We start from the raw sequence: 21,142 nt of genomic DNA, 5'->3' as shown, positions 1-21,142 counted from the left end.
AAGTGTTGATGAAGAGATTTTTGCAACAGCCATGAGTGAGTTGCATGAGCAAGTAAAACAAAGATTACAAGATACAAGCAACGAGCAAATGTACACAGGAAAGAGGTAAACTTTGAAGTGGGAGATATGGTCCTAGCTCACCTAAGAAAGGAGAGGCTTCCAAGGCGAGAATATAACAAATTGAAAATGAAGAAGATAGAACCTTGTAAGATCCTCCGCAAGTTTTTAGCAAATGCTTATGAGCTGAAGTTACCTCCAGAAATTGGCATTTCACCCATTTTTAATGTAGCAGATTTGTATCACTACACAGTTGGTGATGCAGATCAAGCTTTTAGGAATCTTGACCAGGATGAAGGAAAGGAACAACAGTGGTTGAAGCAAATGCCTGTGGCAAAGAGTTTAGAGGCTGAACAGATTTTGGATACACATGTTGCCAAGAAGACCAAAAGAAAAGAATACTTGGAATATCTTATGAAGTGGAAAGACCGTCCGATGGAGGATTCTACTTGGATGGATAAAGCAACACTACAAAAAGTACGTCATTCTACAGAAAATCTTATGAGCAGGAGCTCATCAAATTTCCTTTCTTGGGGAGTCTGATGCAGGTGCATTAGGCCGAGCACATAAACACGATAAGTTATTAAAGTCAGACCAAGAGCCTAGCAATGTGATGGATTTATCACATGTCAAGGCTAGAACATTTTAAAGTTTATTTTTGAAAAAAATATTGATATTCAGTTAAGATTAGTTAGGAATATCTAGTTAAAAGAAATGATTTAATATTGATATTCAGTTAAGATTAGTTAGGAATATCTAGTTAAAAGAAATGATTTTGTAGTTAGTAGGTAGTTAGGTCTAAGGGATTTGGTTCACATCCATGAACTCATTTCTTGGACATGGGCTTTTTAGTTTGGAAGGAGAGAGGAGGAACATTTTTGGGTGCTGGAAATTTTGGTGTGAGATTGAAGTTAATTGAACAGCATTTCTTAGACCAATGGTTTTTGGTATCAACAAATCGAATATGTAACTGTGTGTGAGACAGTTATTCGCGTATGTGTTTGTGAGGTATATGAACCATAATATTAATATTTAGAGATTGAAATTGATTTTGTCTTTAAATTGTTGTGTTGAATGAGGAATTCTTGCACTGTATTTTCTCTGTTATTTACATTTAAATGAGAACCTGGAGAATCATATTTCAATTAATATTTTAATCCAATACTTTTGCATCCAAGATTGTGTATTGGAAAGAGTCATTTTACATTTCAGATTCGAGAATATAGAGCACTCTGTATCAAGCAAATAGAAGAAAGAAAATTCGTAAAGGAAAACCGTCACCAATTTTGCAAGTCAATTTCTGATCAAAGGAAGACGAATTTCAAAATTATGGCATCTGGGTTTTGTGCAGAGCAGGGTCTATTTGGTAACCCATAAGTGATTTCCCAAAAAGATCCTTTGTTTGGGAGTTATGAAGGGATCTTTAAACTATGTTTTTACAGATTGCGTAGCTGAAAAAAAAACAATGTTGTTCCTCCTGTAACAGCTCTGTAGTTCGTTGTGAGACTCTGTAACAGCGTTGTAGTCTGCTGAGAGAGCTTGTAACAACATTGTTTGTTGTGAGAGTCTGTAAAAGCACTGTAGTTTGCTGTGAGAGCCTATAACAGCACTGCAGTTTGCTGAGAGAACCTGTAACAGCACTGTAGTTTGTTGTGAGAGCAAAGATTTGTTGTTCATCCTATAACAACACAGTGGTTTGCTGAGATAGCAGCCATCAGAAAGAGCTTAGATTATTGCAATTAAAGACAGAAAAGAGAACTTCGACCTAGAAGCAACAGTTTGATCTTCCAGCAAATTCACACGTGTGAGAGAGAAACAACCCATAAACTTCGACTTTTATCCTTCTCCAGCAATTCTCCTTCTTCTCTTAGAATCTCGCACTTTTTCTACTTCTCCTTCTTCTATATCGAACTTGTGTGAGAGTGTCCTCCAAATGAATCAAACTGCACCATATATATACCCTTTTTTGGAGTTCCAATTACCCTCATGTAGGCCAACTTGATCCGGTAAGGGCCAACTTGGTGTGGAGTTGACAAATTACATATTTTACTCAATAATAATTCTTTTTACATGATTCAAAGCCTAAGAAGGGTCTCATTAAATGGACGATGACTCTAATGATCAATATAAAACCTAGAAGTCCTCAATGGGACTTTGACCTAAGACATGATGACCCAAGCATGAAACCATCCTTTAATAAGTCATAATAATAATAATAAATTTTTCTTTTTCTTTCTTTTGAAAAATACATTTCATTATGACTCAAATACAATTATGAAGACCGAACCTAGTTACATTCTTCAACAATGATGAGCATCTACTCTAAGAAAGACTCAACGCCTTTTGATGAGTTGTGGGCTCAATGCATTTTGGAAGAAACTAGGATCAAGGCAAAGGATGACATTGAATCTTGAACAATCTCAACCCTTCATTGCTAGAATCAAGCAGCTGAAGAAGGGAATGATTGGAAAGTCCAAGAAGAAGCCAGATATGTCCAAGGTTCAATGCTTTGGATGCAATCAACATGGACACTTCAAGAGATTGCCCAAACAAGCAGACCAACAAAAGAAAGGAAAGAAGCGAAGCTCACATAGCTGAAGAAATAAGAGAACCTAAGAAGAAGTCAAAGAAAGAAGATGTCAAAGAACTTTGCTATTGAAGAAGGCATCCTCTTTGTCAGGTTTTTTATGAAGTTGGTTTCTCCTTTAGGTTAGCATGCAGTGTTGATTACTCTAGAAGAGTTTTTGTTTTATATGGCATCATAGATAGAAGCATATGATAGTCGCTATGAGTTGGTTTACAGGAATCATCTACTTGAACCTTGGGACCATTTTTTCATAATATTCATCCAAATATTATCTAACATTATGTTAAAGGTGGTCATTTTGCTAAAATGGATCATCATGATCCTGTTAGAACCATCATCTTGGAAGGTTCTTGGAGGAAGCACTATTACAAAGTTAATATATATTCCATATAGTATGAAAACAATACTCTTAAGGGATGGAGGAATCCAATTGGTCAATGTAGGATATTTAGCTAGATGATGAAATAAGAGCATAGGAATGCATATTAAAAGTAACTATTGAATAAGATTCATATGTACATAATTTTGGAATATGCTTAGTATGATTATGTGATGTTTAAAGAGAAGAATTTGACTTACTCGAGGACGAATAAAGAATTAAGATTTTCTCTAGATTATGTAGAATAATGATTAACATCCCATTATAATCTCCAAAAGAAAGTTCTAACTTGGTAATCAATTTCGATCCTTGGATACTATGATGCATGGAGGAAGTGTGGAGATGGACCATGAGGATGTTGATGCTTTGATGAGAAGGTTATCATGATGAGGTAAGTCTAATATTTCTATTATTCGTTATCCGGATAATATATTGTTTCACTACCTGGAAGGATATTGCGGGAATATATGAAGGATGTTTATACAAAGCTCAACACATGATACTTGGCCATTATGAAGTCAAGATGTCTTCATCTTGAGACTGAAAATCAAAGTTAAGGAAAATCCTGATTAATAGTTGCCACAGTGCATTTTCCAACCGGAGGAAGAGTCTTTGCTTCATTTGCAAGGAACCCTAGGGAATTGACCACTCATGCTTGAGTGACATGGAAAAGATGATAGGGTAGACCACTAGGAGACACCTTTTGACTTTCAGGATGAGGATTCTTTTTCTATACTTGAGTCCATGGGTTTTTACAAGGATACCTTTAGGAGCATGACCAATCATATGGAGTTGCTGAAAGCAGCCCCGGTATGCATCTATGTGAAATGGAGTATGATGAGTAGCAGATTGTTCCCATGAGTGAAGAATTCCAGGGAGGAGACAGTCAGGGAGATGATTCAGCATGAGCGGCATATGATAGAAAGTGGGTCAGATCAGGAGGATGATAGGCACAGTGTACGTGATTGGCCATTTTTGGAGGGTCAGCTAGTGGCTCATGTTGAGCCCATGATGGAAGAGGATGAGCAGTCATCCTTTGGGCGAACCATTGGCAAAGAGCAAACAAATGCACAAACAACCCGCAAGGTTGTAGTACTTGCATAAACTTGTCGTTAGGAGCTGTTGGAGCCTAACAAGATAGTTTGGCAAGAGGGTGGTAGAATGGAGGAGAGTGGAGTTTTTTGTCAAATGAGGGAGGACATTTTGGAGATGGTTGTGCATCCATCCTTGGGTCTACCTATTGATGAGGTGCAAACAGATGCAGTGGCAGCCAGCAAAGTGGCAACATTTCCAGGTAGCAACACTCTCCAGGAGTACATAGACATGGCTTACAGCACGACTTACCCACTTTTGCCCATTATAGAAAGAGGGGCAAGATTTCTTACATAGATCTTGTTGATTGTCAGGAAGAGCAACATGAGTTGATAAAGGACCAACATCAACAAAGAAGAATTGTTCCATACACATGTGTCCATGCACTCGATCCTTCACACGAGTTGGATTGGCAGGAAGTGATGAGTTGGCATTCTATTGGTGGAACAGTGAGAGACAGAGCACAGCTAGAGCCAAGGGGTATAGGCAATGATGATTGGCCATGGTGGCTTTGGGATCTAGGTGGATCCATTGATGGCAAGTTGAGTCGGTGATGGGTTTGGGATCTAGGTGGACCCATTCATGATTGTTTAGCATGGAGGCATCACGTAGCATAGTGGTTCATATGTGATCTTGGTATCAGTTTGTAGATGTGTCTGCAGTGGAAAAAGAAGGATTGCTTGAGGGAAAGCAATCTTAATGCAGGAGGATTTGTCATGTCCCCATTTTTATTTTCCTCTATGGTACAACCAGGAGGGTTTCCAGGGTATGCAAAGGCCAGGCCACAGGAACAAGATTACATCAACAAGAGTCTCGGAAGGGTTTTGAGGAGTTTTTATGGCATCCAATAGCATTCACTTGGCATTTTCCATCATTTCCACAACTTGCCTTCTGTTTTGTTGCATTCTGACAGCTTTTGTAAAACGGGTTTATTATTGGGCCTACTTAATTAATTACGCTTGATGTGGCATTCTGTGAGGATTGTTTGATGAAACACCTCAGTGTAATAGCTCGTTGGAACCAGAATGAGAAGATCTACAAGATGGGATGATAAGAATAGACTTCCAGTGGCCAAATAAAGCATGGTGAGCAATTTACCATTTTCCCGGATTAAAAGTGACTTTAATTAGTAACTTAATTAAATAATAGGGGAAAATAATTAATTGAAGGAAAAAGGCCAAAAGTGACATTGTAAAATAAAAATAAAATTAAAAGTCACTTAGATGGAATCAAAGGAAGCTTCTAGAATAATATTAAAATAATCAAGATAAGATGCTTCTAGAGGCTTGGAGATCTGTCTATGGAGTCTTTAAAAGGAAGAAGAAATCATTTGGGACATCTTGGATTGGTGCATTGTCTTTGTGTGAGAGGTTTGTGAACCTAGTTCTCTACTCCAGTAGCCACAAGACGGAAACCATCGAGTCATTCAGTGAGAGTGGACGAAAACCATTTCTCCCTTTGGTAGATTCATCTAGAATTCACAGGAGCAGTTATCAATTTAGCTTTATTATGGAGGCCAGTGCAGTATTGTTGCAAATTTCTTGAGACGCCATCATGTCAACCATTTCCATATAATTGTATCAGAATGTGATATCTGTTGCATATTAATAAAATAATGCTGAATTCTCTTGCATATTTATCTTCTCTATTTTTCAGTTGTAAATTATATTTCCAGTGCTTCTTGTTAATTTTGTGGTTTAAATTATGCAAATTGTTTATCGAATTGACGACCCAATTTTTTGAGCAATACTCAGTGAAATTTGTATTTGGGGATATTACAAGAAGATACATAAACTGGTGTTACAAAATTTTAATATGCATTTAGTAAGCTATTAAACAGAATGGTTATGAATTTCCTCTCTTTGAAATTTATGTCAACCATCGGTAGTTCATTTTTCAAGCTTAGCAAATTTTGAAGATGACTTGTAACGAAATCTATTGTGACAATCTACAAACTAGTTATTTTGTTACACAACAATGAAATTTGAACTTCAATTTATGTTTCATATAAATTGCTTAAATTCTTCCAAACTTCAATAGCATTAGTAACACTGCAAATGTGGTGAAGAATATCATCCTCCATAGCAAAGCAAAGAAGTAATGCATTTTTATTTTTCTACTTGTAACTATTATCATGGGATCCTATTTGGGCATTGTCCCAATAAATAATTTAAAAATATCATGACAAGACAAATTTGCACCATTTTTTGTTGCCGAGCTAGATAAATTTTACTATTCCGTTTATGAGATTTTTCCTAGGAGCGTTGTTTGGACTCTAGAGTGCCACACTCCCAAAATTGATAGGGAGGGAAACCAAAAGATCCATAGCATGCTGGCATTGGTACTGTCTATGCGTTCCTTTCTAGAGCATGATTCCAAGGCTAGGAGCCAAGGCGGCACGGTTCCTCCAACAATAGCTTGGAAATGCCACCATTGGCTAAATGCCAATTATAATGTCATAAATTGTCAACACAACTTCAAAATGGGATGAACCCACCATACACTTTATCCTTTTTCAATTAGTAAATACCTTTTATTTTCTTTAAAACTTCCATACACCTATTTCTCATAGTCAAATAGAGAAAGGGAAGTTGGTCACATGGCTAGAGTGGGTCGTTGAATCAATTTGCTTCTTAACGTTTGCAATTTGTCATCACATTCACTGACTATGTGTTGTCTCAAGATTTGTCTTGACACGGTGTTTTAGATTACCCTATGCCACAATCATCATATCTCTAAGAAAATGTTAAACAATGCTATGGAGATTATGAAAGATATGAGCAAGAGACATTAATAGAGATATGTATTATATTAATGTGTATCAAATTACATAAAGTGGTGTTGTATATATATCTAGGAAGTTCCATAATTCCCACTATGAACACTGACCTAATTTCATAATTACATTAACATATATTATACCATTACTCAAGTACATTTATTATTGATATAAACTTTATAATACTAAAAATATTAATACTACAATTATATTTAATTATATTATTTTTTCGCATTATTATTATTGTAGCAATTAATAATAAAACAAACAATAAAATATCTAACAAAAATGCTTAGCAACAACTAGACAATAGGATTACATACATAAAGTTTATCCCCCATCACCCTCCAAGATGCAAAAATTTACTGTGATAGAGTAATGCCCTGTAATAGATATTTGCAATTGGCAAGGAATGTTGATCCCATAACACTACATAGTACATACAAAGGTCCAATGTACAAATCATAGTGCTCAGCTTTATTCAGAAACTATATATGGAACTTTGCCTTGAAAGCAAAACCAAATTGGTGTTCAAGATATGCTTAACAAAATTGGAGGAGACATGCATAGTAAATACTAGAGCAAAAATTAAAAAGTGGCATATCCTATAAACTAGACAAAACAAATCTCATCTGATAAAGTAAAATGTGATTTCAGAACAAACCGAGACAAAGTGATGTAAAAGTTTAGGTTGAAATCATATAGATAACTTATGAAACAAATTGGATTCAATTAAAGCTACAATATTTATATATTTTAAATATAGTATTCCTAGAGTTGCATCCTGATACATAAATAAAATGAAAATGAACTATTATAAAGGAAACATAAAGTACTCGTAATCTTTTCTCAAGCTCCAAACGCCAATTGAGCTCTTCACATCTTTTCTCAAGCTTGTTCTTTGCTTCTTGTAGAGCACCTCTTTCCCCTGAAGCCTGTAGTGTTTGAAACCAGCAAAACCCATGAAGATAACATTTAGCAAATAAAAGCTTTGTAAAATATGAAACCTAAACACCATAATATTGAGCATTCCCAACACGTAAATAGCACAGAGAAATGCAAACAAAACATTACATTGACAAAAAGAAATAAATGAACGAATAGCATTTCATTTTTTTAACAGAACTACACCACAGCAAAAGAAAACAAAACATTAGTATTCTAATCAAAAGCCATTTTTCACAATTAATATATTCAAGTATAATACCAAGATTACAAATGGAAATGTTGTTATCATAAAAAACACTTTGCTGGAAATATAAATGGCTCAGTAGGAGACAGAAATGATGGAGTGATATTCATGACTGGTTTGAAGGGCCGCGTTAATGTATTGAATACTACTGACGGAGTCATGGAAGATGGCAAAGAAGGAATAGGGGTACGTTGCTCATGAACACAGGAATTATACCAAAGAGCTGGAGGAAATGAAGTCCAGTGACGGAGAGGGGAAGAGGGCCCATGCAAGGGAGCAAAAGTGGAATCAGTTAATGAAAGATTCACAATAGTTCATGTGCTTGACACCAGTGTCCTTGCACGTAATGAAATTCACAATAAGTCGAAAAGAATTCAATCATACAAAATGTTGATTTGTGGTAGCATTGGACGTGCTCTAGCCATGAAAATTGGTGAAGAGCCTAAAGCACATGAGATTTCCAAGACCCAGAAATGGTTTGGACAGATTGTACCAGGCTTGGGAAACATTAAAATAATTAATATTTTTAATAGAGTTCCTAAGTCTAAACTTAGGAAAAATAAAATATTAATGGGTATTAAATTTTAATATAAAACTGAGTTAGAAGGTTCCAAAAGTCATGGATCAAGCCAAATCTAGTCTTAGCCATTGATTAGAGATTTAATCTCGGCCATTGATGGACCAACGAGAAAAGTTTAAGAAGAGGCTTGAGGATCAGTTGGAGAACACACCAGAGTAATCAGTCAGATCGATTTTCTAGAGCGGGGTTTGCTAAGAGAAATCGAACTAGTGATCAAAGTTACAGCTAGGGGCAATGAGTGCATAGCAGAGAGGTACAGATAGTGTCAGAAGATCAGCGCAGAGGCAGAGAGGCAGACGCAGAGCCAGCATGAGCCACGCAAAGGCCAAAGTGACTGCGTAGAGGGCCAGAGGGCCTGCATGAGTGACGCAAAGGCTGCAGAAGTGAAGCAAAGGGCCAGAGAGGCTGCGCAAAGCTTAAGAGGGCTGACTTAGAGGCCAGGAGGACTGACGCAGTGCCTCAAAGAGGCGCTAGAGAGAGTTTCGTGGAGTAGACTTTCAGAATATTTGCTTCCGAAGAGAGGTATTACTGCCAGATAGATTTCTTTGTCGGGTGAGCCAGTTTGGCACCTAGTTATACTCAAGAAAATCTGCTTAATAATAAGACCCTAAAAACTGCTACACCAGTTTTCCCAATTTGGGTTTTTCCGGGGACAATTGTCCAGAAATAACGGTGTCCCTTGTGTGTTTGTCTATTTCTTTCAGCTGTTGATCTGTAGATGGTTGAGACTGCATTGTGTTTATTTCAGTATTTATATGGTTAAATAACTTGTTCAGTAATTAAACAAGTAGGAGAAATAAACCAGATAGTGCAGGAAAATTTCTAACGGGTTAGACTCAGAAATTTCAACATGATATCAGAGCATTGTAGATCACAGGAGCGTTGAAGGCACCAGCTGAATCAGAGAATTTGCAGCAAAAACCGTTGTCCCGAGTGACAGAAGTTGTTCCTAAGCAGAAAGCATCAGAGAAGGGGTGACACAGAGGCCCTGCATCATCAGTTCGAGATAGAGAAGGGGCCAACACAGAAGCAGTGAGAAGCAAAAGAGGCTCATGAAGAGCCATGTCATCATGCTCGGCCAAGTAGGAGTGATGTAGTTGGCTAGAGGAGCGATTCAGCAACTGTCGGGATTGCGCAGAGCCTACTGGCCCAATTCTTCACTTGTTGGGGCATAGGAAGTTGTGCGCAGATTGTGGAGTGTGAATCTGGTGGGGTGTTGTTGTTGTTGAGGAAGAACAGTAGCTAACGGGACAGAACCAAGCTAGAAGGGAGTCGCTACCTAGGTGCATTTCTAGCCATGAAATCTAGATCAGTGTTATAGGAGAAAAAGGGATCGGAGAGGTGTGATTCGACTGTTGGCAGGAGGATTTCCAGGAGGGAAATCGAGACTCAGAGGGAGTCTAGCAGAGAACTTCCAAGGAAAGTAGAGACTCAGAGGGAGTCGAAGAGAGAACTTTCAGGAGGGAAGTAGAGACTCAGAGGAGTTGAAGAAAAGAGCAGAGATGGCCATGAACGGACTGAGGGATCAGGATAGGCTGGACAAGGCATCCAACTTTGTCATTTGGAAGGCCAGGATCCTGTCTGTTCTAGATAGACATCGCATCAAGGCCTTTGCCTTGAGAACCGTGGCTATCCCAGTTGACCCAGCTGATAACGAAAAGTATGAGAATGCGATGGCCAAGGCATCTTGATGGGGTCAAGGATCATACCGTTCAGCATATTTCCGAGAAGAATACGGGAAAGGAGATGTGAGATACCTTAACGACAATATATCAAGGCACTTATGTGCAGAGGAAGATGCTACTAGAGAATGAGCTGCGGTCGTATCAGATGCAGAAGGGGGAGCAGATGGATCACTTCCTCAGCAGGTTGCAGGAGATTTGGGACTAGCTGACTTCCAGAGGAGCCACATCAGATCAAGAGTTAATGGTGAGGAATGCACTAAACACAGTCTCCAAGGAGTGGGAGACATTCGTCCAAAGCATTTTGGGCAGAGTGAATCTTCCACATTAGGAAGAATTGGGAGCAGTTCTTCGCCAAGAAGAGACCGGAGGACTGACCAAGGCAGGAAGTAGTGGCAAAGGAGCCCGGGTCAAGAAAGAGGAGGAAGAGGATGCAACTCTGGCATCTGCGGGGCAGCAAGGGAAGAGAAAGAAAAAGGACCTCTCCAAGATTAAGTGCTTCAACTGTGGAGAGCTCGGCCATTATGCAACCCAATGTCCTAGGAAGAAGAATAAGAGAGAGGCGTCTGACTGCAAGGCAGCGCCAGCGAAGACAGAGGAGGAGGTAGAGGATGATGACGATTGTGCCATGAGTGCTCATGTACCACTAGAGAAGAGATGGGGAGACATCGAGCTATAGTCAGGATGACTATAGACGATGAGAGGCAGGATCCTTGAGGTACCTAGCCTCTTGGATTATACCTGGCTACGAGAGCCCCAAAGAGAGACTAGCAAGACTAGCGGATGTCGATAGAGACGGATGTGGATGAAGCGGCAGAGAGTGCTACAGTGCAAGAGTCCACGGGTAGCGCAAGGCTAGCAGGCTGCAACAGTGCAAGAGGCGTGGAGAGTGTTGCAACAGTGCAGGATGGCACAGAGAGGTTTGCAGTGGTGCGATATGCAGGGAGTTGTTGCAGCAACACAAAGGTCAGTAAAGGGAGCACTTGATAGCAACAGAGGGAGCTTCAACATCAGGAGTGCTTCTAGCCTGACAGGGATGTCAGAAGTTGGGAGGATCAATTACTTCTCAGTAACTGAGTTGCAGAGCAGTAGCAGTATGCAGTAGCACGATGCAACATGATGAGAGGGCATGCAGTGTAGATGCAACGTTGGGAGGATGGCCAGCAACAACACGGATGCAGAGGGACCTATCGTACGCATGCAGTAGTGGCAATGGCAGGGCCATGGGCAACAGTATAAGATGCAACAGTGTAGATGATGTTGGGCGGGGACGCCTAGCATCAACACAAGTACTGATGTCGTATAATCAAAGTGATGCTCAGTGTGGAGTATTCTTAGAGCACAGTCCTCACTAAGAGGGAGTGTTGATTTGTGGTAACATCGGATGTGTTCTAGCCATGAAAATTGGTGAAGAGGCTAAAGCACATGAGATCTCCAAGACCTAGAAATGGTTTGGACAGGTTGTACCCGGTTTGGGAAATATTAAAATAATTAATATTTTTAATGAGGTTCCTAAGTCTAAACTTAGGAAAAATTGAATATTAATGGGTATCAATATAGAACTGGGTTAGAAGGTTCCAAAAGTCATGGATCAAGCCAAATCTAATCTTAGTCGTTGATTAGAGATTTAATCTCGGTCGTTGATGGACCAACAAGAAAAGTATAAGAAGAGGCTTGAGGGCCAGTTGGAGAACACACCAGAGTAATCAGTGAATTCGATTTTCTAGAGCAGGGTTTGCTAAGAGAAATCAAACTAGTGATCAGACTTGCAGCAAGGGGAAATGGGTGCATATCAGAGAGTCAGAGATAGTGTCAGAAGACCAGCGCAAACGCAGAGCGACAGAGATAGTGCCAGAAGACCAGCACAGAGGCAACGAGGCAGAGATAGTGCAGGAAGACCAGCGCAGAGGCAAAGAGGCATACGCAGAGCCGGCATGAGCCACGCAGAGGCCAGAGTGACTACGCAGAGGGCCAGAGGACCTGCGTGAGTGACGCAGAGGCTACAGAAGTGACGCAGAGGGCCAGAGAGGTTGCACAGAGCCTCAGAGGGCTGATGTAGAGGGTTTCAGGCTGACGCAGTGCCTCAAAGAGGCGCTGGAGAGAGTTTCGTGGAGTAGACTTTCAGAATATCCGCTTCCGAAGAGAGGTATCACTACCAGATAGATTTCTGTCAGGTGAGCCAATTTGGCACCCAGTTGTACTCAAGAAAATTTGCTTAATAATAAAAACGCTCAAAACTGTTGCATCGGTTTTCCCAATTTGGGTTTTGCCAGGGATACTTGTCCAAAAATAATAGTGTCCCTTGTGTGTTTGTCTATTTCTTTCAGTTGTTGATCTGTAGATGGTTGAGACTGCATTGTGTTTATTTCAGTATTTATATGGTTAAATAACTTGTTCAATAATAAAACAAGTAGGAGAAATAAACCAGATAGTGCAGGAAAATTTCTATCAGGTTAGACTTAGAAATTTCAACACAGAAATCATACAAATGTTGACAATATGGATAAGAGTGGTATGAATATAAAAAAAAAAAACTGCAAAAGCCTTTACAGGGTACATAACTCAGCGTAGTCCAAGAGATCCTTTCCTTATATCCCCTCGCTCAGAAGGAGTCAGATTTGAAAGGGGCCAATCTGTAGAGAATCCTCTCTGTAAGAAAAAAGTGCGTTCTAGATGCAACAAACCACGAGATCATAGCTCTATTCAAGATTTTGTTCCATTAAATGTCTATGAACCTAAGAGATAATTGATTTGTTCTCTCAATAGAAGAATGGCTCTTAACTCTTCACTTTTCCTACCAAGCCTAAGATCATCTGCTTAGTGAATGCATTCACTGTATACCTAGGTATTATTTGAACCTCCCCAATACTTGCTTTGCCTACCATATCTAAGATCATCTGCTTAACGACTGCCCTCACTATAAACCTAGGCCTGTGCAACTTATCATGCACAATTTTATCAAGCCCAAAGTTGAGTGTAAGGGAAACATCCGGGGTGCACAATGCTGATGAACAAGTGCAGATTGGAGGGAATCTTGTGCAAGGAATTGCATTAGTGCATTGCCATGTGAATCTGACTAGGAAGCAGCCTTTTATCAGATCAATGTTAACATTGGATAGAACTGGATAAGTTTTCCTGCAGTATGTGTTCCTTTGTGGTATATCTGGCTCTCAGTGAAATTGAAAAAGAAATGGCTAGAAAACAGGCATGCTCCATAATGCAGCCCTGCAAGAATCACTTCACAGTTAATCAAGACTGAAGATTCATTACTATCGCAGGACCCATCTTCAAGGTTTTACAAAGTATGGAGCTACTGGATGTGGATCTGTTGTGTTATATAGTTTGATTCTACTCACAGTGTCACTTTTTCAGAGCAATAGAATTGTTGGTGCTCCTTGTCATGTATTATGTTGGGTGAGGCATACAATAGCATTGATTCTTACCTCTTGACCACTCACGCCATGTGGTTCATGATAAGGATATGGTTTGATGTTCCTTTCCTTTATTATTCTTCATTATTTGAGTGGCGGAAAAATGTATATGGCCATACAGAGCTCATAATTGTAGAACACAGGGATGCTGATAGTTAACCAATGAACATTTTGTAACTTAAGAATCAGTCTATGAGTAATTCAAAATGCCATTCCAGAGATAACAATGTTGGAGCCCTACCATATTATACTTGATTCATTATAAAGATTATATTAATAAAAGTGTTTACTTCTATTGTTCATTTTTGTGTTCTAAATATAAGTGATCTAACTGGTAAAAGTAACAATTGAGAAAAAATATTGATTCACCCCCCTCTCGGTGTTTCCAACAATCTGTTGGAGTTAATATAAATTTGGATTTCCTTCTAAAATGTCATTTATATGTCTCATTCTTTATTTTCTTGGAAAATAATGTGTTATTTAATATTTGACTATATATATATATATATATATATATATAGAGAGAGAGAGAGAGAGAGAGAGAGAGAGATGACGTTTCGGTTGCATTTCCATTTTCCAAGGGTCGCGTTTCGGGCAGTCCCCGTTTCGGAAACTTCTAGATGTTTCGGCGTTTCGTGCAACTTAGCCCCAAAGTGATGGATGGCTAGAATCAAATCCTAACCCACATGAGATCAATAGTTGAGGTTTAAACAAATTCACTCAACCAATCAATTTACTTTTCCTTAGTTTCTTTAGCTCAATAGCCAACATAATTAATTATGTGGTTTTCCTAGGTGAGACTTGGGCTAAATTACAAAAGCAACATATTTAGTAAATTGAGCAAGTATGCTAAGGATACTTTGGAGCTACATGCTTGACACCTAGCCCATCTACAATCATCAACAGCAGCAACAAGGATGAGACAATTAGATATCATTTTACTGTAATATGAATGGACCATCCATGTTTTTTGTAACGAGGTATTTCAGGAAAGGCTTAATTTATGCTATAAGATAATAGTGTGAGGGCATTTCAAAGCCTTACTGAAATAACCGCTAGCTAGATAAGCAAGAGAAATAATTAGGGAAATATTTTTCTACAGTAAGCCATTCTAAGGCCCATCCTAGATGGACTTCAAAATGCCTCTTTGTCATAGGGGATAGAGGACTAACTTGAAAATACCCAAAAAATACCAATTCATAGCTATGCAGAGACCAGAAGATAATGGCCAGCATTGCATGTTGTTCTCTTTTGTAATCAAATGCTTCATATACCAGCCAAATGGCTCTCTATGTTGCTCTCTTTCAAGTTCTTTTAGAATAATGGGTAAAAGGAAATTGTCCTCATTATACTCCAAGGTACTTGTAATGAGAAGAAGTGCAATGGAAACTTTTTGGAATAAAAAAACAAAGTGCAATGGAATTAAAAGCTCAAAGAATGGCAAGAATTAATGTCCTAAACATGGGTTCGAAATTCGAATATACATAGTGGAGTTTGGTAACTTCATGAAGGAGATGAGAGACGAAATGAGAGACAGACAGGTACACCCTTGCAATTCATTTTTCCTAACCTGTTGCACGAGTGGTTAATACTGGTGTTTAAGTTGACTATGCATTTTCTCCCTTATAAACTATATCATTGTTAACATTTATCATCATAGATCCATCTTTCTGAGTCCCCTGAGGGGGACAAAAATGCATATTTCTTCTGGAAATATAAAGATTTTTTTCTCTCCCAACAAATTAACAAAAAAAAGGAAAAAAAACATAATAATGGTGATGATGTGTTTCACCTGATGATGTGTTTGACCTTTATGATAGTTGTCCCAACTGATGACCTAAAGCTACTTTATTAAAAACATAATCAAAATAATAAAACCATAATGTTATAACTCCTATATCATATAATCTGGTTAGTATTCCAAACAAACTAGACAGTGCTTCCACAAAATGTCTTTAAGACTCTCAAGAAATGCAAAATGATTCACATGGCTAACCACCACAAATAGCACAAATCACTTTGTTGAATGCAATACATCAAATTGTTTTTATAATCTCCGCAATTATAATTATATCAAAAATACTTACCAATTTCAATCTACGGAATTCCATTCTAGCAACCCTACATCTCCATGCGCATTGAATAGCAATGGTTGCTACACGTAATTTGCGAAAATATGAATGAGATTTGAACATCCACCATTGTCTCTACAAAAACACAGATGGTAACAAATATGAGAGTGCATACTGTATTTACATTAAATGAAATAAAATGTCATCACAGTTTAAGCGACTCAATAAATTATCTATTCTGTTCATGCTAAGAAAAAAATCATTTTCACTGATCTATTTGTTGTAACCCTTTGCTCAACAATTACACGTCACAAATGATCACATTTGACAAAGCCAAAAGGCATATTTTCCAAATAAATAAAGTATTTATCAAATGAATTTGAGAGTCTTATAAAAATTACTTTGAAACCTTAAATCATAGAACTAGAAGAAATTGACAACTTTTTTAAGGCTACAATTTGAACAAAAGCTCTCAACAAAACAGTTGAAAATACCGGACTATAATTCTTGTAACATTTGAGATTTTAAACAAGTTAAACTATATCTAATTGTATATTCAGTAAAAATTATGTTTCTTTCCTTACTGGGTGAAAGCACCATAAGACTAGCAGTTTGCATTTCAACGTTCGTGGCATGTAGACAGTAGAACAGCCACAGCATAGGTCACGATTGCAACTCATTTCTCAAATCAAAGCTAAATAAATCCTAGATTCATGTTCATCGTATTTTAACAGTTGATTTGTCCTATCAGAAAAAGACAACTGATCTCTTGTCTTATGTGCAAATTGACCATCCATCCCTATAAATATCAAATAGAACATAGATAGAAACATAAATGCCACACTTATAAATCCTGCATAGCAATGAGGAAAGCTGCCATAGATTTCCAATGTCTGCCTTGAAAATCTAATGTTAACCAGAGAAGTGGCCTTTCAAAAACATTAGCTTTTGAGGTTACTCCAAAAGTATTTCCACCTAGCTCAGAAATTGCTAGGTTGCCTACTCCCTCTGGAATGCTTCGTGGATAAATGGATGCCTTTGTGAAGGCAGATACTCATCTTTTTTTAGATTGCTACCATAGCACCCATACCTAAGAGGTCATTACCCTAATCAAGAGATTAATGATGTTATCCACTGGTTGAACATAATGGAGATACCTACTTCGAAGGATGAGCATCAAGCACTTCAAGGAGGGCGCTCAGCTCTAGGTGCATGAGACTATGTGACAAACACCCTGGAGGTTAGAAACTTGAATCTAGAGCATTTGGATTAACACATATGTTGACTAGAACTTTCAAGCATAGTAACAACATTGACACACATTTTGAGGGGTGTTTAGAATAGGAGGACAAGTGCAATTCAACTAGAATGACACTTGGATAGCAGACCACCAAAGGAAAAATATCATTAGACTAAGAACCTGTACAAGAGTGCAAGATCACAAACGAGGGGCATTTCATCTTTTGGGTTAGCATAAACCGTAGCACGACACTTTTATTCCCTTGTATTGTCCAGCATTCCATGTGAGGTAGCATTGTTGGTTACTTGTATGGACATAAGTCCATGTCTGATGCCTTCCTCACCTATTGTACATATAAAGTGGGACGAGAGCAATTCTTAACATATCATCATTACAACATGTTATGCCTGAAATCCTCTATAGCATACACAACAAATTTTTGCCAGAGACAAAAACATTATAAGCCCATAATATGTGCAATTTAATAACTTGTACAGGCTATGGGATTATTTGTACAAGTATTGGCTATGAGGTATCCAAGATCCCCCATGTGAATTGGTCATGCCTAGTCCTTTTAGGACTCATTCTGAAGGTTACAAAAAAATTTTGATAAAGCTCAAGCTACAGAAAATTTCTCATTTGCTTCTCAAGTTACAGAAAATTTTTGATAAAGCTTTGAGTCAAGCCCTGTTACTTTTATATTTTTTCTGGAATTAATAGAAAAGACTTTGGGGTTTATTCATGATGGTGCTCCTCTTCTGTCTACTGGTAATATTTTTCTGAATCATGTGCCTAAATGCTCTATTGAATTAAATTTTATAAGTTTTTCATTCCATTAGCCATCAGTTGGATTACCTATTTGCACAGGTATCTTGCATTAAGAATTGGGATTTAGAAAAGGAGAACAAGTGCAATTCAACTAGAATGACACATGGATAGCAAACCACCAAGGGAAAAAGATCATTAGACTAAGAACCTGTACGAGAGTGCAAGGTCACAAACGAGGGGCATTTCATCTTTTATACCCTTGTATTGTCCAGCATTCCATGTGAGGTAGCATTGTTGGTTACTTGTATGGACATAAGTCCATGTCTGATGCCTTCCTCACCTATTGTACATATAAAGTGGGAAGAGAGCAATTCTTAACATATCATCATTACAACATGTTATGCCTGAAATCCTCTATAGCATACACAACAAATTTTTGCCAGAGACAACAACATTATAAGCCCATAATATGTGCAATTTAAAAACTTGTACAGGCTATGGGATCATATGTACAAGTATTGGCTATGAGGTATCCTAGATCCCCCATGTGAATTGGTCATGCCTAGTTTGTTTAGGACTCATTCTCAAGGTTACAGAAAATTTTGATAAAGCTCAAGCTACAGAAAATTTCTCATTTGCTTCTCAAGTTACAGAAAATTTTTGATGAAGCTTTGAGTCAAGCCCTGTTACTGTAATATTTTTTCTGGAACTAATATGAAAGACTTTGGGGTTTATTCATGATGGTGCTCCTCTTCTGTCTACTGGTAATATTTTTTTGAATCATGTGCCTAAATGCTTTATTGAATTAAATTTATAAGTTTTCCGTTCCATTAGCCATCAGTTGGATTACCTATTTGCACAGGTATCTTGCATTAGGTATTGGATTTTAGAAAAGCGATCTAATTTGATAGACCTAGCAGCTATCTCTAGATCTTGAGAGTTTTTACACGTATTTGACCCCTTTTGAAGCTAAAAATTTAATCTTAAGTGTGCAGAGATCTAATCAAGATTCTCTGAGGGGAAGTGTTCAGTTGGACCAGCTAACTCCCAAGTCTAGAGACTTAAGAGCCCATTTTGTTAAATTTTTGAGATCTATCTGACCATTATTTGTTTTGTAGAGATCTTGATCATGGCTTCCAAAAAAAAAAAAATTTACTCATTTATCTCCAATTTAATTGTGCACATAAAGATGGACCTGCTAATTAGAGCTTGAGATTAATTGTGAATATTATAAAATAGATTTTGTAAATAATTTTGTTCTCTAACCCTTGCTTGCAGCTGGGGTTTCTTGGGTTTTGTGGTTTATTTTTATTTTTGTACATACTAGGTTTTGGGTATTTTATTTTTACTTGTGCAGGTGGAGATCTAAGCATATTCAAGAAAAAAGAGTTGGGGTTTGAGATAGATCTAGGCCCTGGAGGGAAAGATCTAATCTCAGCCTTGTTTGCAGGGCTAATGTGAAGGATTACTCAGTAAGATTGATTTAGTTGGAAAAAAAAAAAAAAAAAAATCATTAAAAATTTGTAAAAAAATTCGACCTTTAGCCTTGGCCTTGGGCCTCTATACCCCTGTCGTCAGCTTCCCTGTCCTCTTGGCAGCCTAAATCTCCTTCGCTGCCCATGTCTTGACCTACGCTCCACCCTAAATCCCTCTTCTAACTCTCGACCCTCCTTCAATCTCCTCTGCGTCAACTTTTTCCTCCTTTCCCCTGCCTTTCCCTTCCTCCACAGAGCCTATTCCTCCTTTCCAAACCCTCATTTTACCCACCTCCTTTATCCTTCCTCCCACGCCACATCTCGTCCTCTCTCGGAAGATTAACGCAGGCCCTTTTTAGGGATCTCTCTACTGTCAGCCTTGCTTGCCGAGGCCACCAAGGCCCTTCATACCTTAACGCAGGCCTTTGAGGCCTATCTCAGATCTGTCGTCCTCATTCCTGTGGCTCTTAGGGGCCTCAACGCTGCCTTAGAAAGCCTCATCTCTGCCTTAAAAACTTACAGTGTTGCCTCTACTGTGACATAACTTAAGAATTTTCTGAGTTCGGATTTTCAGGAATAATTTGTTTGCAGGTGGACCATCTATTGGAAGGTTTTGTTGACAATTTCTGCAAGTGTCTCCAAGCCCAAAGGGCTCACTGGTTTGCACCCTCAAACCCTTTGTTTCTTCACTATTCATCTATAGCTAAGAAATTATCTCGTGACAGTGATGAAAGCACCCTAAAAATAAATCACAAATTGTCTAGTAACCAAAGGAATTAATTGCATTAGTGAAGTGTTCTTTATTGGAGCAAAATTGAAAACTTCATTTCTGTTTTAAAAGTTTGCTGAAATCTGATAGAAACAGTGACTTCTATTTCATCCAATTGACACAAAATTACTCATACATTTTCAAATAAGTTCATAAGTTAATTGGGTAATTTGGAATAAGTCTGCAACCTTTTTTTGAGGCAACTGTACCCACTGCATCCTGAGGTTTGAATACATTAGTGACACAAGTATATTTCTCTTTGTTTTCTATCTGATCTAATCAAAGAAAAGGAATTAGGCAAATCTGGAATGATTTGACGTTTCAACACAGTGCTTACTGTTATTATCATAATCTGAATCACTGAATATTTATGCTCTAATAAACTTGGTTGCTTAAGAAATAAATTATTCACTGACGTCATGAACTCATTTGTTGCCTAACTTGCTCGTTTGTGTCATTCAGAATCTGAGTGCACAGGTGTTTTCCTTATTTGACTTTGAGATTTAATAGTCTTCATTGATAATATAGTTTTTTGAGAAGCTAAACGTTGCATTGGCATATTGTGTTGAAAGAGCATTTACAAACCTCATTGTTTCTTTGGAAAATTGCATTGGCATATCATTTGAATGATTGGGCAATTGTTGAAAGTAAATAAGTGCTCTAATTTCCTTTCTTGCCATTTGAATAAAACATATCGTGGATCTTAGCTAATTAGAAACAAACATTTGGCATCTAGAGATTTATCTTGGGAATTGGTGAATACAATATTGAGAATATTCATAATAATCTCATTGGCTAAGTAATCAGATGTTTTAATTGTTCATGTTTTTATGATTCTTGCCATTGAAAGAGCATTAGATCTAAGTACTTTCTCTCATATTGGTGATTGTTCCTAAGAGATTGAGTAAGTTCCATCTTCATTATATCTATTTTTGGCACTTCACTCTTTATTCTTATAGTTGAGATTGTCTCTTGAATATAACTAACAAGTACTTGTCAATATAATCTAAAACTAACCACAAGTCAAGTACTTGAAGCA

General features: G+C 37.9%; 1 protein-coding gene across 1 annotated transcript in view; it reads right to left on the bottom strand.

Annotated features, from left to right (window-relative positions):
- Positions 1 to 21,142, bottom strand: part of LOC149255985 (myosin-15-like) — a 373,652-nt gene that overhangs the window by 178,841 nt on the left and 173,669 nt on the right. The window contains exons 22-23 of the mRNA XM_089460621.1: positions 15,867 to 15,986; positions 7,731 to 7,829 (exon numbers count right to left, since the gene is read on the bottom strand). Coding sequence (XP_089316747.1) covers positions 7,731 to 7,829; positions 15,867 to 15,986 — 219 coding nt within the window. The remainder of the gene's footprint in view (positions 1 to 7,730; positions 7,830 to 15,866; positions 15,987 to 21,142) is intronic.

Source organism: Pinus tabuliformis, chromosome 7, assembly GCF_031772625.1.
Source record: "Pinus tabuliformis cultivar Carrire ecotype Pingquan chromosome 7, CPIR1, whole genome shotgun sequence".
NCBI lineage: Eukaryota > Viridiplantae > Streptophyta > Pinopsida > Pinales > Pinaceae > Pinus > Pinus tabuliformis.
Note: the sequence above shows the minus strand (reverse complement) of the source record. Positions and strands in the feature narration are given on the sequence as shown.